The 25,560-nt window shown below is 50.1% G+C and overlaps 1 protein-coding gene across 1 annotated transcript in view; it reads left to right on the forward strand.

Moving 5' to 3' along the window:
• The window catches only part of LOC142244335 (uncharacterized), a 190,460-nt gene that overhangs the window by 832 nt on the left and 164,068 nt on the right, over positions 1 to 25,560 (forward strand). The window contains exons 2-3 of the mRNA XM_075316541.1: positions 4,502 to 4,578; positions 8,841 to 8,909. Of these exons, the coding sequence (XP_075172656.1) occupies positions 4,516 to 4,578; positions 8,841 to 8,909 (132 nt within the window). The 5' untranslated portion in view covers positions 4,502 to 4,515. The remainder of the gene's footprint in view (positions 1 to 4,501; positions 4,579 to 8,840; positions 8,910 to 25,560) is intronic.

Raw genomic sequence — 25,560 nt, forward strand, 5'->3', positions numbered from 1 at the left:
AGTAGTTCCATGCTGAAGCCGGGGTGCAGGTGGCCCTGCTGTGCTCCAGGGGTGACCGGCCAGTAGATCCATGCTGAAGCCAGGGTGCAGGTGGCCCTGCTGTGCTCCAGTGGTGACCGGCCAGTAGATCCATGCTGAAGCCAGGGTGCAGGTGGCCCTGCTGTGCTCCAGGGGTGACCGGCCAGTAGATCCATGCTGAAGCCAGGGTGCAGGTGGCCCTGCTGTGCTCCAGTGGTGACCGGCCAGTAGATCCATGCTGAAGCCGGGGTGCAGGTGGCCCTGCTGTGCTCCAGTGGTGACCGGCCAGTAGATCCATGCTGAAGCTGGGGTGCAGGTGGCCCTGCTGTGCTCCAGGGGTGACCGGCCAGTAGTTCCATGCTGAAGCCGGGGTGCAGGTGGCCCTGCTGTGCTCCAGTGGTGACCGGCCAGTAGATCCATGCTGAAGCCAGGGTGCAGGTGGCCCTGCTGTGCTCCAGGGGTGACCGGCCAGTAGATCCATGCTGAAGCCAGGGTGCAGGTGGCCCTGCTGTGCTCCAGTGGTGACCGGCCAGTAGATCCATGCTGAAGCCGGGGTGCAGGTGGCCCTGCTGTGCTCCAGGGGTGACCGGCCAGTAGTTCCATGCTGAAGCCGGGGTGCAGGTGGCCCTGCTGTGCTCCAGTGGTGACCGGCCAGTAGATCCATGCTGAAGCCAGGGTGCAGGTGGCCCTGCTGTGCTCCGGGGGTGACCGGCCAGTAGTTCCATGCTGAAGCCGGGGTGCAGGTGGCCCTGCTGTGCTCCAGGGGTGACCGGCCAGTAGTTCCATGCTGAAGCCGGGGTGCAGGTGGCCCTGCTGTGCTCCAGGGGTGACCGGCCAGTAGTTCCATGCTGAAGCCGGGGTGCAGGTGGCCCTGCTGTGCTCCAGGGGTGACCGGCCAGTAGTGTATGCTGAAGCCGGGGTGCAGGTGGCCCTGCTGTGCTCCAGTGGTGACCGGCCAGTAGTTCCATGCTGAAGCCGGGGTGCAGGTGGCCCTGCTGTGCTCCAGGGGTGACCGGCCAGTAGATCCATGCTGAAGCCAGGGTGCAGGTGGCCCTGCTGTGCTCCAGGGGTTACCGGCCAGTAGTTCCATGCTGAAGCCGGGGTGCAGGTGGCCCTGCTGTGCTCCAGGGGTGACCGGCCAGTAGATCCATGCTGAAGCCGGGGTGCAGGTGGCCCTGCTGTGCTCCAGGGGTGACCGGCCAGTAGATCCATGCTGAAGCCAGGGTGCAGGTGGCCCTGCTGTGCTCCAGGGGTGACCGGCCAGTAGTTCCATGCTGAAGCCGGGGTGCAGGTGGCCCTGCTGTGCTCCAGTGGTGACCGGCCAGTAGTTCCATGCTGAAGCCGGGGTGCAGGTGGCCCTGCTGTGCTCCAGGGGTGACCGGCCAGTAGTTCCATGCTGAAGCCGGGGTGCAGGTGGCCCTGCTGTGCTCCAGGGGTGACCGGCCAGTAGATCCATGCTGAAGCCGGGGTGCAGGTGGCCCTGCTGTGCTCCGGGGGTGACCGGCCAGTAGTTCCATGCTGAAGCCGGGGTGCAGGTGGCCCTGCTGTGCTCCAGGGGTGACCGGCCAGTAGTTCCAAGCTGATGGCGGTGTGCAGGTGGCCAAGCTTGCACCACCAATGACACTGGGCATTCAATAGCAAGTTGGCACACCTCCTGTGGGTGTGCTACCATTCTAAGAGGGCAGACTATTCGGGGGAAATAACTTTCCTGCCACTAGTCCCTGCGCTCATCAGCATGTCAGGCTAGTTTCACACTTGCGTTGAACGGCATCCATTGCGTTGTGTGACGGATGCGTTGCATATAGTGCCGCAACGGATCGTACAAAACGGAATTTTTTTTTTTTTTTTTTAGTTTACCGGCGGCAGACTATTGTGAACGATCAGCTGAGCGCTCTCAAAAGCCGGGCGATCAGCTGAGCGCTCTCAAAAGCCGGCCGCCGGGCAATCAGCTGATCGTTCGGCCACCAAGAGACAAAACAAAGTTTCTGTGATTTTAAAAAAAAAAAAAAAATTAGCATGCGCAGTGAAGAAATAAAGGATTCCGCCGCTCATAAAACGCTACATGCTGCGTTCCTTCCGCCTGGTGGAAGCAACTCAGCGTTGGCCAGCGGAAGCAACGCAGGTCCATCAGTTGCAATCCGTCGTCCATACAAGTCTATGGGAAGCAGCTTTTTTCCAAAACGGCGGATTGCGACTGAAAGAAAAAAAACGCAAGTGTGAAACTAGCCATAAAGGATCTTTAGAAATACGTTTTCTAAAGATCTCTTTATGTATGCTACTATGGTAGATACAGGGAGGGTTAGGCAGGGATTAGAAATAAGTACGCAGAACTGCTTATGGGTCTGGGTGCATATTGGTCCTGACAGGTTCCCTTTAAGTAGTTCCTCTAGTTTTCTATGCTCTGAATGAAAGCTGGTATCAGCTGTTCTGTTACTAATTTCTTCTGCTATAAAAGCTTGCCTCCCAGCCCTGGTAAATGCAGGTGATGGCTTTTGCTTAGCTTGCCTCCAGAAAGAAGCTGTGAGATGTGGACCAGGAAGCTATTCAGAGACCATTCCCTCGCACCAGGGCCCACCATTGTATCATGTGCCCTGTGTTGTCGGGGGTTCTTGTGTACTTGGCAGAACCCCGATAGTCACTGTGTTATAGCGGTTGCATTTCTGTGCCCCAGGTATGGCTGGTCTTTTGTTTCTTGCTAGCCTGTGTGCAGGTGGATTGTGGATGAATTTCTGTGCCCCAGCTGTGGCCGGCCAGTTATGTGCTAGATCCTGTGTGCAGGATGTCTGCGGCTGGATCCTGTGCCCCACGTGTGGCTGGCCAGTTATGTGCTAGATCCTGTGTGCAGGATGTCTGCGGCTGGATCCTGTGCCCCACGTGTGGCTGGCCAGTTCTTTGCTAGATCCTGTGTGCAGGATGTCTGCGGCTGGATCCTGTGCCCCACGTGTGGCTGGCCAGTTCTTTGCTAGATCCTGTGTGCAGGATGTCTGCAGCTGGATCCTGTGCCCCACGTGTGGCTGGCCAGTTCTTTGCTATAGCTGGTGTGCAGGGTGTCTGCGGCTGGATCCTGTGCCCCACGTGTGGCTTGCCAGTTCTTTGCTATAGCCTGTGTGCAGGATGTCTGCGGCTGGATCCTGTGCCCCACGTGTGGCTGGCCAGTTCTTTGCTATAGCCTGTGTGCAGGATGTCTGCGGCTGGATCCTGTGCCCCACGTGTGGCTGGCCAGTTCTTTGCTAGATCCTGTGTGCAGGATATCTGCAGCTGGATCCTGTGCCCCACTTGTGGCTGGCCAGTTCTTTGCTATAGCCTGTGTGCAGGATGTCTGCGGCTGGATCCTGTGCCCCACGTGTGGCTGGCCAGTTCTTTGCTAGATCCTGTGTGCAGGATGTCTGCAGCTGGATCCTGTGCCCCACTTGTGGCTGGCCAGTTCTTTGCTATATCCTGTGTGCAGGATGTCTGCGGCTGGATCCTGTGCCCCACGTGTGGCTGGCCAGTTCTTTGCTATAGCCTGTGTGCAGGATGTCTGCGGCTGGATCCTGTGCCCCACGTGTGGCTGGCCAGTTCTTTGCTATAGCCTGTGTGCAGGATGTCTGCGGCTGGATCCTGTGCCCCACGTGTGGCTGGCCAGTTCTTTGATATAGCCGGTGTGCAGGATGTCTGCGGCTGGATCCTGTGCCCCACGTGTGGCTGGCCAGTTCTTTGATATAGCCGGTGTGCAGGATGTCTGCGGCTGGATCCTGTGCCCCACGTGTGGCTGGCCAGTTCTTTGCTATAGCTGGTGTGCAGGATGTCTGCGGCTGGATCCTGTGCCCCACGTGTGGCTTGCCAGTTCTTTGATATAGCCTGTGTACAGGATGTCTGCGGCTGGATCCTGTGCCCCACGTGTGGCTGGCCAGTTCTTTGCTATAGCCTGTGTACAGGATGTCTGCGGCTGGATCCTGTGCCCCACGTGTGGCTGGCCAGTTCTTTGCTATAGCCTGTGTGCAGGATGTCTGCGGCTGGATCCTGTGCCCCACGTGTGGCTGGCCAGTTCTTTGCTATAGCCTGTGTGCAGGATGTCTGCGGCTAGATCCTGTGCCCCACGTGTGGCTGGCCAGTTCTTTGCTATAGCTGGTGTGCAGGATGTCTGCGGCTGGATCCTGTGCCCCACGTGTGGCTGGCCAGTTCTTTGCTATAGCCTGTGTGCAGGATGTCTGCGGCTGGATCCTTTGCCCCACTTGTGGCTGGTCAGTTCTTTGCTATAGCTGGTGTGCAGGATGTCTGCAGCTTGATCCTGTGCCCCACGTGTGGCTGGCCAGTTCTTTGCTATAGCTGGTGTGCAGGATGTCTGCAGCTTGATCCTGTGCCCCACGTGTGGCTGGCCAGTTCTTTGCTATAGCCTGTGTGCAGGATGTCTGCGGCTGGATCCTGTGCCCCACTTGTGGCTGGTCAGTTCTTTGCTATAGCTGGTGTGCAGGTGGTAACCTATTTATTTTTTATTCTCTAGGGCAAAAAGTAGAGATGGAGAAACCACCTTCGTGTAAAAGCAAACCGAAACCTGAGCCACCTGAATTCTTTTGCCATGTAAGTGTTTAATTTTCTGTGTCCAACATACATTACCTTATTCCAAATAGTCTTTTCCAATGTTGAGTTGCAATATGTCCTAAAAATGCACTTTCTTGTGTTCTATGGTACTTTAATACCATTTTTTTTTTATAACCATCTAGGGCCTCCATAATACGTACGTGGAAAAAACTGTACCAGTGTCATCAGTGTTTTCAATCTGTGTGTCATTCGCGTCTTTCCCGTATTGCTAAAGAAATAGACATTTTAAAGCTTATGTACTTTCAATGTTGTAAGCAAACAGAGCTCGATCTGTACATTGATGTCATCCATTTGCTGGACGTGTTTTTTCAATCACCCTTGACAGCACCATGAGAGGGGGGATCCGCCCTTCAAGGACAGGAAACCTCCTGGACAAAAAGCGGCGGCACCTCTCCCCGCATTAGTTGGTTTCCTGCCCTTGAACAGGGATCCTCCAGATGGCGGTTCAGAGGGCCCTTATGGGCTGACGCCGACAGTATATTGGTCTGGGCCGGAGTATCGGGTAGCCGCACAGGCTCTGCCTCGGCCGGCAGAGGACCGAAGTACATGCTACAGCAGACCCACAGAGGTAGTGACTGTACGTGCTGGCAGGGTTCTCCCTGCTCCATGTTGCATTTCATTCCTTGGGGACCGGGTAGGTGCCGGAATACTGCCGCAGCAGCGATATTGCAGAGCTTACCCAGTAAGTGCGGGGGGGGTTAGCGTGCTTGGTGGCATTCAGGGCGGCGCCATCTTGGATGGAGGAGGCAGTCTGCGCATGCGCGGGATCTCTCTTATAATGGGAATCCCTGCAAATGCGGTATTGATGTCACTTCCCGTAAGTGACGCACTCTGAGAGGATTCCGGAGGGCTTTTTAAACAGAGAGCTGGCAGGGAGCAGGCTCAGTATCATTTAGCCTTGCCCTCCAGCAAAATAGATGAAGAACAGCAGCAGTAATCATCACCGTTGCTAGTGCGGTCGCCACAGGCGGTCTCGCCAAAAAAGAAGACTGCATCCCGCCAAGGTAGAGACAGCCGTGCAACTACCTCGAGTGGTCGATGCTCTGAGAAGAGTGACGACCGGTCCAGTCAGTGTAACTGAAATCTGGTAGATCCCGGAAGCCCTCCAGAGGAGTTGTCTGGTGTCATTTCTCCTTCTAGCCTGGTACCGCCCTTTTGCTAAGGGTGAGTGATCTCTGTGAAAGTTCACTGATAGAGACCCTCTTTTTTTCTGTCTGTCTTTCAGGTTCCTGATAGACCTAAAAAGTGCTGGTCTAAGACCAGGCACAGGTAATGGGCTCTCTGCAGCAAAGAATTATCCAGTACATGGACTAAAAATCTTTGCCAAAATTGCATACAGCAGACCTTCTCGGAGGAGACCCCGGAGTTTGAGACGGGTCTAAAATCCCTGATCAGAGCAGAAATCAAGGAACCCCTGGACTCCTTGTATCTGAGGTATAGGCCATAATAGAGGTGCACCTGCTTCCCCTGTTTTTGAGGAGTCTGATAAATCTGAAGGGGAATGTGAATCTTCTGACTCGTTTTCTCCCTCCTTTTCTGATAGTGACTCTGGCGGCCGTTATTGTTTCCCTGTTCAGAACATGGGAAAATTGGTTAAGTCAGTGCTATCCACTATTGGCATCCAGGAAGAAGGGGTCGAGAAGACAGTGCACGATTGCATGTTTAGTGGACTAGACGGGGAAAAGCGCTATGCTTTGCTATGATAGGATTAAGTCTCATTACTAGAGAATGGAAGAAGCCGGATAAGAGAAGTTCCATCCCGGGCGACTTTCAAACGGAAGTACCCCTTTGAGGATGCGGCCTGTTCCTTCTGGGACAAGGCTCCCAAACTGGATGTGGCCATTGCCAGGGCGTCTAAGAAATTCTCTCTCCCCTTTGCGGATATGGGGTCCTTTAAAGGATCCTCTGTATAGGAAGGCAGATCAATTCCTTAAGAGTACATGGGAATCATCGACCGGAGCTCTCAGACCAGTCATTGCAGTTACCTGCCCGGTCTCTGGCAGTTTGGATTGATCAACTGGAGGATCAGCGGAAAGAAGTATCTCCTAGGCAATCTATTATTTCATCCCTTCTCTTGTTGCGGGAAGCCGCAGCATTCTTTGCAGATGCTTATGCAGACTCTGCTAGGCTGGCAGCTAAGTCAGCAGCATTATCTAAACCAGGGAGAGTATCTATTTGGATCGGCTTTGGATAACATTTTAGAAAAAGCAGGAGATAAGAAGATAGGTTTTCCTGGCATGCCCTTTCGGTCTTTTATGAGGTCCTTTCGGAGGAATAAATTTGACAGAAGGGCTTCAAACAGGGATCGGAGCAACTGGTCTGACACTAGAAGAAAACAAGGGAAAGTATTTGTTTTAAAGGTTTCTCCTAAGGATAGCAAAAGATCTCCCTAAGTGACTTCTCCACCCAGGTCGGGGGGAGGGTCTCTTGTTTCCTTCCGTCTTGGGACAGGATCTCCTCCAACAGATGGATCCTAGATCTTATAACGTCTGGTCTCAAGCTTCCGTTTCAGACTTTCCCTCCTTGACGCTATGTGAAAACACCTCAAAGATCATCCGCAAGGGAACAGCTGGCCTTAGAGAAGGAGGTCCAGGCTCTGGTTCAAAAGAAGGAATCCGGACGGCACCTTTCGTACAATTATGAACTTGAAGGCCCTCAACAAATACTTAACCATAGAAGGCTTTAAAATGGAGTCAATGAAATCTACAGTGAAACATCTATTTCCAAACTGCCACATGGTGGTGGTGGATTTGAAAGACGCATATTATCATGTCCCAATCCATGCCGAATTCCAGAGATTCCTCAGAGTAGCCTTGGATGGGGAAGGAGAAAATCAAGCATTTTCAGTATGCAGCCCTCACGTTCAGTCTCGCCGTAGCACCAAGAATTTTTACAAAAATAATAGCTGAGATTTCAGCTTATCTAAGACAGAAAGAAGTTCTCTTTATCCCGTACCTGGACTACTTCTTGATTGTAGGTTCATCTGCTCCTTACTGCCACCAACTTCTGCAGCAAGTGTATACCTCTCTGGCGACTCTAGGGTGGCTCATCAACTGGGAAAAATCAAGGTTGGTCCCAACCAAAATCCATTTTTCCTGCGTCTCGTTTTGGATTCAGGAATTCAGGAGACTCTCCTTCCAGGGTCCAAAGTAAGAGATCTCCAGGTCCAGGTGGTGCGGACAGTAAAAACTACACGGATGTCACTCAGAAATGCGATGTCCCTCCTGGGATCTCTTACGTAAACCATTCCGGCAGTACGTTGGGCACAGGCACATGCCCAAGTTCTTCAATCAGACATTCTGGCAAATCAGTCAAGCAGAAGGGGACGTCTGGACACTCTCATTATACTCAAGCCCCAGATGATCAGCTCCCTAAAATGGTGGGTAATCCCAGAGAACTTACAAAGAGGCGTGCCTTAGACATACCAAGTCTCTAGAGTCCTTACCACCGATGCCAGTCAACAAGGTTGGGGAGCTCATTGTCAAGGTCAACTAACTCAGGGACTGTGGCCTGGAAGAGTCACGCTTCCTCAAACACACAAATTACTGGTGGTAGAAAAAGCACTTTGCCAGTTTCTACCTCCCCTGGCTGGTCATCACGTAAGAGTCTTCTCGGACAACCGAGCTACAGTGGCATACTTCATTCATCAAGGGGGAACACGGTCCAGATCTCTCATGGGGATAACCAGCAGACTTAGAAATAGCCGAGAATTCTCTTCTGTCACTGTCTGCATTACATATCAGTGGGGAGGAGAATTGTACGGTGGATTTTGTCAGCTGCAGCAGGCTGCGCCAGGGGGAGCGGGTCTTAAATCAGTCAGTTTTTTTGCAGATAACGGAAATGTGGGGCATGCCAGTAATAGACCTTTTTGCGACCCGCCAGAAAAGGAAAGGTTCCCGGTTCTGTTCTCTAAATCCAAGGGATCGGCCTCATGCGGGCAACGTCACATCCTGTGCACTTATTAGCTCTCTCGCTCTCCATATACAATAGAGGCTGTATACACAATAGAGGCCGCGGGGTGTACATAGTGTTTTTTTTTCTTTTTTCTATGTATTCTATTCTGGGATCCGCATAATGTAGGGGTGGAGAGCCTGATTCAAGCTACTCAATTACATCATTGCTTCAACACACACACACACACACACACACACACACACACACACACACACACACACACAGTATAGTATTGTTTTATAATATAAACTGTAAGTATAACAATGTTTTGCATTTGTTTCTTATAGCTGTGCGGTATTTTTTGTGCGTCAGCACTCAATCTTCAAACTCACTTTTTAGGAATCAAGCACAGAAAGGTAAGCACCTTTTGATGGTAAATTAATTTGTTGTACATTTTATGTTTTTCATCCAATAGTTCACCAGCCCTTTTAGATCAGAGCTCTCATCCCTCTATTAAAAGGCCAAGCATCGAATGCCCATTTCCCCAAACAAAGCCACGCATTCAGTTCATGCCATAACAGAGCTAGCCACTGCTTTCCAGACCTAGACAACTTGTTTGTGTCCCTATGGAAAAACGAGACATGATTATTCACGCCCAGAATCATGCCAACGATCACTGGTCAAATTAACGGAATGCGGGGGTATGGCTTATTTTTATGCCAGCATAAATATCATTCTTATCAGCAGAACATAATTACAAGTAAACAGGATACGTACTGTCAATAGCATGACCGGAGGACGAAATTGTCCTATTATAATATTGCAGTGTTCTACAACATGGTCTCATCATCCAGTGTACTACAATAAAAACCAAAAAGAAAAACTGACCAGCCTCTCAACAGAATAAAGCAAGTGTGAACAGGTGTGAGCTGCTATGACCGCATAATAATACAAACAAAAGAATATAACCGCACTCTGTAGGTGCTAAGATTTATGCAACATTGAATGTATGAAATCGGCTAGTGTCAACAGACCAGTAAGGCCTAAAACACACGGCATGAAAATCTGAGTGAGTCTAATGCAATAAAACATTGCATTCCACTCGGACCATTATTAGCCTGTGTGTCAGCGCACATAAGCGATTTATTTTGTCAGCCCTAATCGGACGAGAAAACAATCGCAGCATGCTGCAATTGTAATGCGATCCTAGATTCTCTCGCACCCATTCAAGTCTATGGGGCGAGATAAAAATCGCACTGCGCTCGCGGTACACCGGTGTTAAGTGAGTGCAGGGTGAGAATGGCAATAGCCGGCAACGGAGGAGAGAGGGAGATAAATCCCTCCCTCCCCTCCGCAGCGCCAGCCTGCCCCCTGTAGCTGAGGTCCAATCGCATGATTGGAGCTCAGTCGCAGGGACACTCGCATGACACTCGGCTCCCGCTGTGCTCCCAGCGTGAGCCGAGTGTCATGCGAGGATCGCACTAGTGCCCCATGTGTCCCCAGCCTAAATGTTCACCTTTCGACAAGCCATTAAAATCCCAACATAATGACATTGTGGTCTGTGTCTTTCTGGGTTAGTGTTGGCAGAAGGGCTTGTGATTGAGACTGCATGTTGGCAGATAATAGAGCTTTCCCACTCAGCTCTGAACTTTTAGGGAACACAAGCTGCATGTCAAAGAAAATAAGTCTTAGTAAATTAAGTGAAAAAATGTTAATGTACACTGTACAGGAATTGACTACATAATTTGCACCCCTCTTGATACATGGACACATTGTAAATGGTCAAAAAATACTTTTATTGACAGCCCTAACTCTTATATACAGTGAACAGCATAAATGAGTACACCTCCTCTGATCAGCCAATTTCTAAACACTTGGTGCAGTCCTTAAAGGGAACCTGTCAGCAGAAATTTCGCCTTAAACCTAACAGATTCCCCCTCTGCAGCTCCTGGGCTGCATTCTAGAAAGGTCCCTGTTATTATAGTGCCCCCTTTCTGACCCAAAAAAAGAGTTTATATCGAGGTACCTTTTTGGCTTCTGATTCTCTAAATGTGTCACGGGGGCGGGCTGCCTGATGGCCGTTATTCTGCCCCCTTTTCCTGTATGCCGCCCCCATCGCCGATTTCTATACTTCTGGACGCCGCCCACTGCTCCAGCCATCCCCGCGCATGCCCAGTGCTCATCTCTCGTGGATGAGCACTGTGCCCAGTTTCACCGGTGGTGACGTGCGCGCAGGGTTTAGATTATGGGCGGTGCTGTGATGTTAATTACCAAGCGACCGCCCATAATCGCGGGACCGCGCATTCCCCCTCGGCCTGCTTCTTTCTGCGCAAGCGCGCTGCAGCTGAACTCCTCCTGATCGGTGTAGTCACTGCTCCGCGCTCCTCCCATCTATTTCCTGCCTCAGGGCAAGATGGAAAGGAGGTGACGTGAGTTCAGCTGCAGCGCGGGTTTTTCCTGTGCGGCACAATCCGGCACTTTGCAGAAAAATCGCAACCTTTTTTTTTTTTTTTTTTTTTTTTTTTTTTTTTTGGCGCCAGTTGCATTTTTTTTGCATAGACTTACATTAGTGTCGTATTGTACTGCATGGGCTTGCGTTCCGTCCGTTTTTTGCCGCATGCGGCAGATTTAGCCGATGCGGCGGCCAGATGGAACGTTGCCTAGAACGTTTTTTGTCCGGCAAAAAAACGCATCGCGCCGCATCCAGTCGATGCGGCGCGATTTGCAATGCATGCCTATGGATGCCACATGCGTTTTTTTTCCACTGCGCATGCTCAGTAGCCTGTCGCAAGCGGCAAAAACCGGACAGGCCGCATGTCAAAAACTTATTCAAAGGATGCGGTTTTGTCGCCGCATCCATTGCATAGGTTTTAGAGCCGTATTGGCCGGCTCTGCTAAAACCGGAGGTGTGAAAGCAGCCTTATACTCTTCCTGATCTTTCCTTTTCACAGACCATTTCTGTGGTCCCTCTGCGTCTGCTAAAGCTGCCGTTTTCTCTGCTTGCAGAACTAAAGGATAAGCCCTTGATTTGGAACCACGCAACCCTTATAATCTGCATGTTGAATGGTCTTCCAAACCAGCAGCTTTAGGTTACATGCGCACGCTACATCTTTTTGTGTTCACGAACTGCAGCCAAAACTGCACCTTGTCAGAGAGAGCCTGGAAATGTCACAAAAAAATGCTTGTAATTGTAGGTGCGTTTTTGCTTCTTTTTCCACAACATGCGTTTTTGTGACAAATGTTGACAAAAAACGCAGGAAGAATGAACATGCTGCATTTTTTTTTTGTCACAAACTTTTGACAAACTGCAATGTGCGCAGCAAATCTGACTTCTCATAGACTTTGCTGGGAAGTCAAATGTCAGAAAGATCTGACAATAAAACCACCAAAAAACGCAGCGTGCGCATGTAGCCTTAATTCTGATGTGTATAGGGGCCTTAATGCAGTAATGGAATGGCACAGTTGTCATTGACATGTTGCGGATTGAGATCATTGTTCTTTGTAGCCTGATGACTCAGATTCAGGCCCATAGAACATATTAGGCCAATGTATGCTGATTTATTGTATGTGTCCCCCCGACAGATGATTGTGAATACAGCCCTGAGTCTTCTGTGCTTCCTATAGATGAGTGCTGATAGAGCTGTCTTTGGGTATGTGCGCACTAGGCATTTTTTCATGCTGCGTTATTATGTGCGTTTTTGTCTCAAACGCACCCGCGGCTAAAACGCGACAAACGCATGCGTTTTTGCCGCAATTTGGTGCGTTTTTTGCTGCGTTTTTGCTCACTGCATTTTTAATCAGTGCACAATGCCATTAAAGATTGTTGATGAAAAAAAAAAAGGTCTGATGTCATTTCCTTCTTCAAAATGTTCATTGTATGCAGGAGAGCAGACAGCAGCTGCAGAACTACAAGGCTCAGCATCCTCCATTCACTAGTGTATGCAGGAGAGCAGACAGCAGCTGCAGAACTACAAGGCTCAGCATCCTCCATTCACTAGTGTATGAAGGAACACTAACTTAGTATTCCAGACACTTTTTGGATGCCTCAAAAAGTGTCAGCTCTTTGGGGAAATAAAATAGCGTGGCAAAATGGGCAGGTGGGTAGAATGCATGGGTGCTGTGGGTCAGTGGACAGCAAAGGAACACTAACTTAGTATTCCAGACACTTTTAGGATGCCCCAAAAAGTGTCAGCTGTTTGGGGAAATAAAATAGCGTGGCAAAAAATGGGCAACTACAATAATAACTACAAGGCTCAGCATCCTCCATCCAGGACTGTATGCAGTTTTTTGCCCAAAAAGAAAAAAAAATGACATGGGCTTCGCCATATTTTTGTATGCTAGCCGGGTACAGCAGGCAGGTACGGGCTGCCCCCAACCCCCAGCTGCCTATTTGTACCCAGCTGGGAACCAAAAATATAGCGAAGCCCTTTTTTTTTTTTTTTAATTATTTCATGAAATAATTAAAAAAAAAAAAAAAAAAAAGACGTGAGCTTCGCCTAATTTTTGAGTCCAGCCGGGTACAACTAGGCAGCTGGGGATTGGAATCCACAGTGCAGGGTGCCCAAGCTTTCTGGGCACCCCCACTGCGAATTGCAGTCCGCAGCCACCCCAGAAAATGGCGCTTTCATAGAAGCGCCATCTTCTGGCGCTGTATCCAACTCTTCCAGCTGCCCTGATGCCGGGTGGCTAGCTGGGTAATAATGGAGTTAGGGCTAGCTGTATATTATCAGCTAGCCCTAAGCCCGAAATTCATGGTGTCACGCCAATATTAGACATGGCCACCATGAATTTCTAGTAATGATAAAAAAAAAACAAAAAAAAAAACACAACACAGAAAAAATATTTTTATTAGAAATAAAACACAACACAATTAGTAACTCCATCTTTAATGAAATAAAGAACCCCCCTCCGCAGTAATCCTGGGTCAAGGGTCCCGCGCCGTCCAATCCGGATCCAATATCATCTGATTGGCTTGCTGGAAGGCAAAGCGATCAGATGATGTGTCAGGTTAAACTACATGAATCCCATCAGACATCAGCTGATTGTATAAAAGCCGATTATACAATCAGCTGATGCATCAGTAGAAAAAAAAAAATACTCACTTATGTGCTCTGCTGATTACCGGCAGCTCCTGGAGCGATCGATTGGACAGGGAGTCTGATCCTGTCCGATCGCTGCAGGAGCTGCCGGTAATCAGCTGATGAAGTCCCCTGACGGCAGGATCAGCTGATAGCCGGCCATGCGCGAAAAAGCCGGCGACAGCGCGAGACTACGATCAGCTGATGCGTCAGGTGATTGCATCATGTGATCCACCGCCAGGTCCTGCAAGCAAGGCCCTGCCCCGGGGAGACTGCACACAGCCAGAGCGGCGGTACCGAGACAGAGGCTGGGAGCGGGCATGGCACCGGGACCCTGCAGACAGGTGAGTATATATGACATTTTTTTTCTACTGTTCACTTTTGTTTTCGCCGCTGCCTCCACCTCCCGCCCAGACATGGCGCCGCACGGAGCTGAGATGCACAGGACGGGAGGTGGACGCAGCGGTGACGGTACCGGGAGGATGCATGCTTCTGTGTTTACCAACAGAAGGAATCCTCTTCCTGTACACGTCACTTTACTGCCCACCCATTGCGTTTATAGCTGCATTTTTAGTCATAGAAACGCGGCTATATGCGTTTTTCATTGCGTTGTTGAACATCTCATTGAACGCAATGGGTGAAAAACGCAGAAATAATTGACATGCTGCATTTTTGTGGTCACCACAAAAACGCAGCTACAAAAAAACGCTGTGTGCGGACAGCACTTATGAAAACCCATAGACATTGCTGGGGAAGCAATATCACTGCGTTTTCAGCACAAAAACGCGGTAAAAAACGCCGCTAAAAACGCAGCAAAAACGCCTAGTGCGCACAAGGCCTTAGGCAGCTTATTCCACCTCTAATGCCAACACAGGCATGCGCAGCCCAGCATTCATGTGTGAGAGGTGATGTGGAATAGCTGTTTTGAGCTGACTATGAAATGATTACAGGTAGATTTACTTTTTCCACTTCTGGGGTTCTCCGGGAATAGACATAAGAAGGAAGTGTCCTTCCACATTCCTAAATCCCTTTAACTAGCAAATTAGAATAGTTTTGTTTAGAGAAGTAAGCACTATAGAATTAAGAAGGCCGCCACATTGTTACACTGACTGAAACCGGTCCGGGGTGTTGGGACAGGAGCCAGTGAGCATGCTGTGAGCTGGATATAGGGGCCAGTGAGCTGGATATAGGGGCCAGTGAGCATGCTGTGAGCTGGATATAGGGGCCAGTGAGCATGCTGTGAGCTGGATACAGCAGCCAGTGAGCTGGATATAGGGGCCAGTGAGCATGCTGTGAGCTGGATATAGGGGCCAGTGAGCATGCTGTGAGCTGGATACAGCAGCCAGTGAGCATGCTGTGAGCTGGATATAGGGGCCAGTGAGCATGCTGTGAGCTGGATACAGGAGCCAGTGAGCATGCTGTGAGCTGGATACAGGGGCCAGTGAGCATGCTGTGAGCTGGATACAGGGGCCAGTGAGCATGCTGTGAGCTGGATACAGGGGCCAGTGAGCATGCTGTGAGCTGGATACAGGGGCCAGTGAGCATGCTGTGAGCTGGATACAGGGGCCAGTGAGCATGCTGTGAGCTGGATACAGGGGCCAGTGAGCATGCTGTGAGCTGGATACAGGGGCCAGTGAGCATGCTGTGAGCTGGATACAGGGGCCAGTGAGCATGCTGTGAGCTGGATACAGGGGCCAGTGAGCATGCTGTGAGCTGGATACAGGGGCCAGTGAGCATGCTGTGAGCTGGATACAGGGGCCAGTGAGCATGCTGTGAGCTGGATACAGGGGCCAGTGAGCATGCTGTGAGCTGGATACAGGGGCCAGTGAGCATGCTGTGAGCTGGATACAGGGGCCAGTGAGCATGCTGTGAGCCGGATACAGGGGCCAGTGAGCATGCTGTGAGCCGGATACAGGGGCCAGTGAGCATGCTGTGAGCCGGATACAGGGGCCAGTGAGCATGCTGTGAGCTGGATACAGGGGCCAGTGAGCATGCTGTGAGCTGGATACAGGGGCCAGTGAGCATGCTGTGAGCTGGATACAGGGGCCAGTGAGCATGCTGTGAGCTGGATATAGGGGCCAGTGAGCATGCTGTGAGCTGGATATAGGGGCCAGTGAGCATGCTGTGAGCTGGACATAGGGGCCAGTGAGCATGCTGTGAGCTGGACATAGGGGCCAGTGAGCATGCTGTGAGCTGGACATAGGGGGCCAGTGAGCATGCTGTGAGCTGGATATAGGGGGCCAGTGAGCATGCTGTGAGCTGGATACAGGGGCCAGTGAGCATGCTGTGAGCTGGATACAGTGGCAAGTGAGCATACTGTGAGCTGGATACAGGAGCCAGTGAGCTGGATATAGGGGCCAGTGAGCATGCTGTGAGCTGGATATAGGGGCCAGTGAGCTGGATATAGGGGCCAGTGAGCATGCTGTGAGCTGGATATACTTGTAGTGTTATTCAGAAACACTGTACACAGAAGTCTGAGCGGTTTCTTCTTACGTCTGTACCTTGGATATCACCAGTAGTATTAGTGGAGCATATCTTACATATGAAGGACTATGCTTCTTTCTGCACGTGCTCACAGCCATGACCTCTTGACCTAAACATTTTAGGACCGGTTTCTCCTAGATTAACAAGGTGGCAGCAGGATTGCCAATTTGACATTTTTGATTTTATTTTTTTTTCTGGACAGCTAACCAGAAAATCATGGACAGACAATATTTTTACTGAGACAAACTTAAAACCAGGGCTGTGGAGTCGGAGTCGGAGTCGTGGAGTCGGAGTCGGAGCTCATTTTGGTGGAGTCGGAGTCGGTATAAAATGCACCGACTCCGACTCCTAAAATATATAATAAATTGGGGACAGGAGTGCAATGCAGAATGTGCTGAATATTTTACTAAATAATAACATTTAGTATAATGCTTATATTTAAGTGAAACATTTATTGTAGTACAATGTGAACATCAGACATTTAATTGTTTTTATGATACAATAATCAAGATATTTGGATAGAACATAAAATATTTATTGGAATACAACTTTAGAACACAAAAAACTAATAAATTGTAAATATGTAAAAATATATATATATATATATATATATATATACACACAGTGTATATACACACACGAGATATATATGTAATCTACTGTATATTACATAGTGTATTACATATTTACAATTTATTACAGTTTTTTGTGTTCTAAAGTTGTATTCCAATAAATATATTTTATGTTCTATCCAAATATCTTGATTATTGTATCATAAAAATTATTAAATGTCTGATGTTCACATACACATATTCATGTACTACAATAAATTTTTCACCTAACTATAAGCAATATATGTATGAGTCGGAGTCGGAGTCGGTGCAAGAGAATTTGAGGAGTCGGAGTCGAAGGTTTGGTTTACCGACTCCACAGCCCTGCTTAAAACCATAATATATTTTAAGTGATATGTTATAGCCCATAATTATGATCATCTGTATTAAACCTAAAGTGTAAAATGATAATTACAGTTACCTGTACAAGTTTCTTCAGCTGAGGAAAGAAGAAAAAAATCACGGATGCCTTTAAATTATTTTTACTGACATGGCAAAAAAGTGACCTAATACGGACTATCGGGGAATTTCGGGACAGTTGGCAAGCCATAGTGGTAGCCATTTTAATTCTATAGTGAGTGCTTCTCTAAACAAAAGAAATTCCACATCATAATTAAGTAATTTATTTATACTGACATTTTACTTTAATTGTTTAATTTTTTTCTTTTCCTAGAGAACCCCTTAAGCTATGTGCGCACAGTGCGTTTTTTGATGCGTTTTAACGTGGGGTTTTTTCGGATGCATTTTTGTATGTTTTTTGGGTTAAACTGCATGACTTTGCTTTCCCAGCGAAGCCTAGGAGTTTTCATTTTTCCTGTCCGCACACAACTTTTTTTTTCTGCGTTTTTGTGCTTTTTTTTTTTTTTTTTTTTTTTTTTTTTTTGGGGCAAAAAACGCAGCGGCAAAAAAACGCAGTGTGTGCACATAGCCTTTTCCTTCTTCTGTTAGTTTAACCCATCTCCTGTAACCAAGATGGCCTGCTTGATTGAGTGCTACTGAAATCACAGTACTTAAAGGGAACCTGTCATCAGAAATTTCGCCCAAAAGCTAAAAGATTCCCCCTCTGCAGCTCCTGGGCTGCATTCTAGGAAGGTCCCTGTTATTATTGTGCCCCATGTGAGACCAAAATAAAGCCTTTATAAAGTTCTACCTTTTTGTATGCAGCTTCTGTAAATCCGTCCCGGGGGCGGGCTCTCTGCCGTCCGTTATTCTGCCCCCTGGTCCTGTATGCCGCCCCCATCGCTCCTTTCCATATCTGATGCGCCGCCCACTGCTCCAGCCATCCCCGCGCATGCCCAGTGCCAGTCTCACAGGACTGAACAGTGTGACCGCTGGTGACGTCTGCGCAGGCAAGTGATTATGGTCGGGGCTGTGACTGTTATCAGCAAGTACCCGGCCATAATCTCGTGAGCGCGCAAACCTCTCCAGCGGTCACACTGAGCTCAGTGTAGATGCTAGACTGTATGGGCTGCTTCCAGGGATGACGTCCCTTTAGTCACGTGATAGTATTTCGAACACGCCCCTATCACATGACAAAGGGACGTCATCCCTGGAAGCAGCCCATACAGTCTAGCATCTACACTGAGCTCAGTGTGACCGCTAGAGAGGTTTGCGCGCTCACGAGATTATGGCCGGGTACTTGCTGATAACAGTCACAGCCCCGACCATAATCACTTGCCTGCGCAGACGTCACCAGCGGTCACACTGTTCAGTCCTGTGAGACTGGCACTGGGCATGCGCGGGGATGGCTGGAGCAGTGGGCGGCGCATCAGATATGGAAAGGAGCGATGGGGGCGGCATACAGGACCAGGGGGCAGAATAACGGACGGCAGAGAGCCCGCCCCCGGGACGGATTTATAGAAGCTGCATACAAAAAGGTAGAACTTTATAAAGGCTTTATTTTGGTCTCACATGGGGCACAATAATAACAGGGACCTTCCTAGAATGCAGCCCAGGAGCTGCAGAGGGGGAATCTTTTAGCTTTTGGGCGAAATTTCTGATGACAGGTTCCCTTTAAGGGAACCAATCACCAGGATTTTTGTATGTAACCTAAAGCCAGTGCTATACTGGCACTATCAGGCTGATTCTATACATACCTGTAGTGGTCAGCTCCGATGTTTAGGTTTTGAAACCCAAGAAAGTAAAGGTTATAAAATCAGCAGCTTCTTGAGTAACAGCAAAGGATCAGCTAATAGCTGGGGGGATGTTATTCATGGTAATCCCCTTCCCCTGCTAGAATTAGCATAAATATTATACAAACTATTCACTTTTTCCCTTGCAGGACCTGTGTGAGGTCATACCCATGTGACCAGAAGGGGCGGGGCCTCAGCCAGCAGAAGAATGTTGCTTAGTGGCATCAGCTTTGTTGGCTGAGGCCCTGCCCCCTCTGGTCACATGGGTATGACCACCACAGGTCCTGCAAGTCAAAAAAGTGAATAGTTTGTATAATACTTATGCTAATTCTAACAGGGGGAGGGTATAACTATGCATAATCCTCAGCTGCTGTCACTCAAGAAGCTGCTGATTTAATAAAGTTTTTCTTTTTTTGGTTTCAAAACCTAAACATCCGAGCTGACCACTATAGGTATGTATAGAATCAGCCTGATAGTGCCAGTATAGCACTGGCTTTAGGTTATATAGGAAAATCCTGGTGATTGGTTCCCTTTTAAACATTTTTCAGATATAAAACACCTTGCAGTTCCCTTTTTGGTTTAGCTATTAAAAGGGATCTTGTCATCAGATTTTCTCTATGTAAACTGTATCCACCACCTTTCATTGTTTTTTAAAAATACTCCTGCAACCTTATCAAGATGGCTTCCTCCCATAGCTATGAAAACCCCACTTGTAATTGTCCCGCGCCATATGCCAAGCGATCTGATTGGCAACTCCTCTATTCCCATAAGCACTGTCTCTCTCCTGCTTTGGTTGATGTTGGTGACTTCGTCCGCCCAGCTGTTGCGTCTGCGTAGCTCCTGTTCTTTATTGTGCAGGTGTGAGTGTTGGTTTAGACTTTAGCCCCCCTATCTGCCCCATACTGAAATTAATGGCAAATATAGCGTACAGGGAAATAAGGACACCAGACAGCACCGCTCTTAATCCGTCCTGCTTATGGAATATGATCTTGTCTTGTGAAACAGAGGCACACGTTAAAGCTACAGTTCTCAAATTGTAGTAGAGTAATGATGTGCTCTGTTTTCTTTCAGCATAGTAATGAGGGATTTGTCTGTGTACATACACGCACTTTCCTTGTATGAATGACTTTCTTACCATTGGTTCCACTGGCTTTGACTGTTAGGCTATGTGCCCACATTGCGTTGTGTCCCTGCAGAAATTTCTGCAGCAATTTGAACAGCACGCTTCAAATCGCTGCAGAAACGCTGCTTAATGGATGCAGTGAAAAGCAGATTTCATGTGCTCTGGATGCTGCCTCTCCCATAGACAGAGCGGGGCTGCATCCAAAGCGCACGGAATAAGTGACATGTTGCTTTTTAGAACGCAGCGTCTTGGCAGCCATTCTAAAACGCAATGTGCGCATGGATTATGCACAATCTTCATAGATTGTGCTGGGGACGCAGGATGCATGCATTTACGCTGCAGTGCAGAACGCAGCATAACTGCATGCAATACACACACGTGGGCACAGAGCCTAAGGCTACGTTCACACACTGCATCTTTTACTGTGTTTTTGGTGCATTTTTGAGGTCGCAATAATGCACCTAAATGCATGCCTTTCCTTCTCCCAGCAAAGTCTGAGATTTCTATTTTGCTGTCTACACTGCATTTTTTTTTTGGCTGAGAAGATGCATCATGTCAATTTTTTGTGTTTTCTTTTTCGCTCCTAATTGGGAGACCCAGACAGTGGGTGTATAGCTACTGCCTCTGGAGGCCGCACAAAGAACTACACTTAAAAGTGTAAGGCCCCTCCCCTTCTGGCTATACACCCTCCCGTAGGAGTACGGATTCCTCAGTTTTAGCTTTGTGCGCAAGGAGGTCAGACACGCACGCATAGCTCCATTGTTTTTAGTCAGCAGCAGCTGCTGACTATGTCGGATGGAAGAAAAGAGGGTCTATACAGACTCCCAGCATGCTCCCTTCTCACCCCACTTATGTCGGAGGTGTTTGTAAGGTTGAGGTACCCATTGCGGGTACGGCGGCAGGAGCCCACATGCTGATTCCTTCCCCATCCCTTTTTACAGGGCTCTGGGTGAAGTGGGATTTACCGGTCTCCAGGCACTGAGACCGTGCTCCATCTACAGCCCCTGGAGAAGATGCTGGATGGAGCGGAGTACATCAGGGACATGGCCCTGCTTCCTTAAGGTACTCTGTGTCCCCGTGCATTTGGCGCTCACACCGCAGCATGCTGGGTGTTGTAGTGCGCCGGGGGACATCAGCGCTGCGGCGCCTGTGCCATGGCCTCATTCAGCTTAGCTGAAGCAGGCACACTTATGGGAATCGGCCGCGCCGGCCGCTGGGACTGCGGCACGGCTGGCACTTGTAGTGCGCCGGGGACTTCAGCGCGGCCTGCGCTTTTACGGCGGCCGCGCTGATAACTACAGTCCCCGGCTTTTGCGGCCTGCTTCCGTTCGTTCCCGCCCCCAGACCTGCCAGTCAGGAGAGGGGCGGGACGCTGCCCACGTCTAGACTCGGTCGCGCCGGCCGCTGGAACAGCGGCGCGGCTGGCACTTGTAGTGCGCCGGGGACTTCAGCGCGGCCCGCGCTTTTACGGCGGCCGCGCTGATAACTCGAGTCCCCGGCTTTTGCGGCCTGCTTTCGTTCGTTCCCGCCCCCAGACCTGCCAGTCAGGAGAGGGGCGGGACGCTGGCCAGTGCATCAGCGCTGAGGGCTGGAGTCGTTTTTACATACTCCAGCCCTCACAGTCAGCACAGAGGGGACACTGTTCCCGCACTTTTGTTGGGGAACTCCCACGGACCGCCCCTCTCCACATAAGCCGGCAGCCATTCTTGCTGACACGCTGAGCTGCAGAGGGGAGCCGGGGAGACCCAGACAAGGCATTCTGCAGCCTCTTACCCGCTGTTCAGCGGGCGGTAAGCAGCCCTCAGGGCTCACCCCCTCTTGTGCTCGTAGTATTCTTAGTATTTTGTTGCTACAAATACTTGGTATTACATAGCGCTGGTCGCCCTTTGGCTATAGACTCTCTCACATGCAGAGAGCCAGCAGCATGTCGCCCGTAAAACGCAAGGGTGCCAAGGCACAGACATTATATGCTTCCTGCACCGCATGTGGGACTTTTCTACCGGCAGGCTCCACGGACCCCCATTGTGTGCAGTGCTCGGCCCCTGCGGCGCTTGCACAGTCGGGACCTCTGCTGGACGTGTCCCAGGGTGTACCACCTGTGAATGCTGTCCAGGTGACAGGAACTGAGTTTGCAGCTTTTGCTGACAGAATGTCTCTCACTATGTCACAAATTCTTGACACATTGCGAGCTAGGCCTGTACTTCAGACCACGGACACTGTGCATGTATTGCCCCCTGGTCCCCCTCAGCTCCTAGCTCCGGGACGGGCATCTACACCTCAGGGTGAAGACTCTGACTCGGACGATGGCCCCGGGCAGCCTAAGCGGGCTCGTTATGACGGGCCTTCACATTCATCTCAATGGTCTGGATCCCAGCGGGATGAATCTATGGGTGATGAGGCGGACGTAACTGATCAGGATTCTGATCCTGGGACCGCTCTCAATCTAGATACACCAGATGGTGACGCCATAGTTAATGATCTTATATTTAACATCAATAAGATGTTGAATATTTCCCCACCAGCTCCTCCTGTAGAGGAGTCAGCTTCGCAGCACGAGAGAATCCATTTCAGATACCCTAAGCGTACATTAAGCACTTTTCTGGACCACGCTGACTTCAGAGACGCAATCCAGAAACCCCACGCTTATCCTGAAAGGCGTTTTCCTAAACGACTTAAAGATACACGCTACCCTTTTCCCCCTGAGGTGGTCAAGGGTTGGACCCAGTGTCCAAAAGTGGATCCTCCAATTTCCAGGCTTGCAGCTAGATCCTTGGTTGCTGTTGAAGATGGAGCGGCACTTAAAGATGCCACTGACAGGCAGATGGAGCTCTGGCTGAAATCCATCTATGAAGCGATTGGAGCGTCATTAGCGCCTTCTTTTGCGGCCGTATGGGCACTCCAAGCTATCACGGCCGGGCTTGCGCGAGTCGACTCAGTCACACGTGCATTTGCCCCGCAGGTAGCACCATTGACCTCGCAAATGGCGGCATTCGCGTCGTACGCGATTAATGCTGTTCTGGACGCTACAAGCCGCACGGCAGTGGCGTCAGCCAACTCAGTTGTTTTGCGTAGGGCTCTGTGGTTGAGACATTGGAAAGCAGATTCTCATTCCAAGAAGTGCTTAACCAATTTGCCTTTTTCTCGTGACCGATTGTTTGGAGAGCGTTTGGATGAAATCATCAAACACTCCAAGGGTAAGGACTCTTCCTTACCGCAACACAGACAAAACAAGCCCCAACAGAGGAGGGGTCAGTCTGGTTATCGGTCCTTTCGAGGACAGGGCAGGTCCCAATTCGCCTCGTCAAAAAAGACTCAAAAGGACCAGAGACGTTCAAATTCTTGGAGGTCTCAGTCACGCCCAAAAAGACCAGCCGGAGGAACCGTTGCCAAAACGACGTCCTCCTGACTTGCGGTCTCCGATGCCCACACCCGCGGTCGGTGGGAGGCTGTCCCACTTTGGCGACATTTGGCTAGCAAGCGTCAAGGACCGTTGGGTGAGAGATATTCTATCTCACGGGTACAGGATAGAGTTCAGTTCTCGTCCGCCAACTCGTTTCTTCCGAACTTCTCCACCACCAGACCGAGCCGATGCTCTGTTGCAGGCGGTGGCCGCTCTAAAGGCGGAAGGGGTGGTGACCTCCGTCCCTCTTCAGGAACAGGGTCACGGTTTTTACTCCAATCTGTTTGTGGTCCCAAAAAAGGACGGATCGTATCGTCCCGTCCTGGATCTGAAGTTGCTCAACAGACACGTAAAAGTCAGGAGGTTCCGGATGGAATCCCTACGCTCCGTCATAGCCTCAATGTCTCAGGGAGATTTTCTAGCATCAATAGACATCAAAGATGCGTATCTCCACGTGCCGATTGCACCAGAGCATCAGCGTTTCCTACGTTTCGTCATACACGACGAGCACCTACAGTTCGTAGCGTTACCCTTCGGTCTGGCAACAGCCCCCCGGGTCTTCACCAAAGTCATGGCAGCAGTAGTAGCTGTTCTGCACTCGCAGGGTCACTCGGTCATCCCGTATCTAGACGACCTGCTTATAAAGGCATCCTCTCAAGAAGCATGCCAACACAGTCTGAAGGTGGCGCTAGACACTCTCCAGACTTTCGGGTGGATTATCAACTTTCCAAAGTCTCATCTAACCCCGACCCAATCTCTGACTTATCTTGGCATGGAGTTTCATACTCTCTCAGCGATAGTGAGGCTTCCACTGGACAAGCAGTGCTCGCTACGGACTGGAGTGCAATCTCTCCTTCAGAGCCAGTCGCACTCACTGAGGCGCCTCATGCATTTCCTAGGAAAGATGGTAGCAGCAATGGAGGCAGTCCCGTTCGCGCAGTTTCATCTGCGCCCTCTCCAATGGGACATTCTGCGCCAATGGGATGGGAAATCGACGTCCCTCGACAGGACTGTCTCCCTCTCTCAGACTGCCAAGGACTCTCTACGTTGGTGGCTTCTCCCCAACTCATTGTCACAGGGAAAGTCGTTCCTTCCCCCGTCCTGGGCAGTGGTCACGACAGATGCGAGCCTATCAGGGTGGGGAGCGGTGTTTCTCCACCACAGGGCTCAGGGGACGTGGACTCAGGAAGAGTCCACCTTGCAGATCAATGTTCTGGAAATCAGAGCAATCTATCTTGCCCTGCGAGCCTTCCAACAATGGCTGGAAGGCAAGCAGATTCGGATTCAGTCGGACAATTCCACGGCGGTGGCGTACATCAACCACCAAGGGGGAACACGCAGTCGCCAAGCTTTTCAAGAAGTCCAGCGGATTTTGACGTGGGTGGAAAGCAGAGCGTCCACCATATCTGCAGTTCACATCCCAGGCGTGGAAAACTGGGAAGCGGACTTTCTCAGTCGCCAGGGCATGGACGCAGGAGAATGGTCCCTTCACCCGGACGTGTTTCAACAGATCTGTTGCCGCTGGGGGTCGCCGGACGTCGATCTGATGGCGTCACGGCACAACAACAAGGTCCCAGTTTTCATGGCACGGTCTCACGATCACCGAGCGCTGGCGGCAGACGCCTTGGTTCAGGATTGGTCGCAATTCCGACTCCCCTATGTGTTCCCACCTCTAGCATTGTTACCCAGAGTTCTCCGGAAAATCAAGTCCGACTGCCAGCGAGCCATACTCGTCGCTCCAAATTGGCCAAGAAGGTCGTGGTACCCGGATCTGTGGCATCTCACGGTAGGCCAACCGTGGGCACTACCAGACCGTCCAGATCTGCTGTCTCAAGGGCCGTTTTTCCATCTGAATTCTGCGGCCCTGAACCTGACTGTGTGGCCATTGAGTCCTGGATCCTAGCGGCCTCAGGTTTATCTCAGGGAGTTGTTGCCACAATGAGACAGGCTAGAAAACCATCCTCAGCTAAGATCTATCACAGGACGTGGAAGATATTCTTAGCGTGGTGCTTGGCTCAAGGGTTTTCTCCCTGGCCATTTGCATTGCCAATTTTTCTTTCCTTCCTGCAGTCTGGGTTGGAAAAAGGTTTGTCCCTTAGCTCGCTTAAGGGTCAAGTCTCCGCGTTATCCGTATTCTTTCAGAAGCGCTTGGCACAGCTTTCTAAAGTACGCACGTTTCTCCAAGGAGTTTGTCATATCGTTCCTCCTTACAGACGGCCATTGGAACCCTGGGATCTGA

The sequence above is a fragment of the Anomaloglossus baeobatrachus genome, chromosome 6 (genome assembly GCF_048569485.1).
Source record: "Anomaloglossus baeobatrachus isolate aAnoBae1 chromosome 6, aAnoBae1.hap1, whole genome shotgun sequence".
In the NCBI taxonomy this organism is placed as follows: Eukaryota; Metazoa; Chordata; class Amphibia; order Anura; family Aromobatidae; genus Anomaloglossus; species Anomaloglossus baeobatrachus.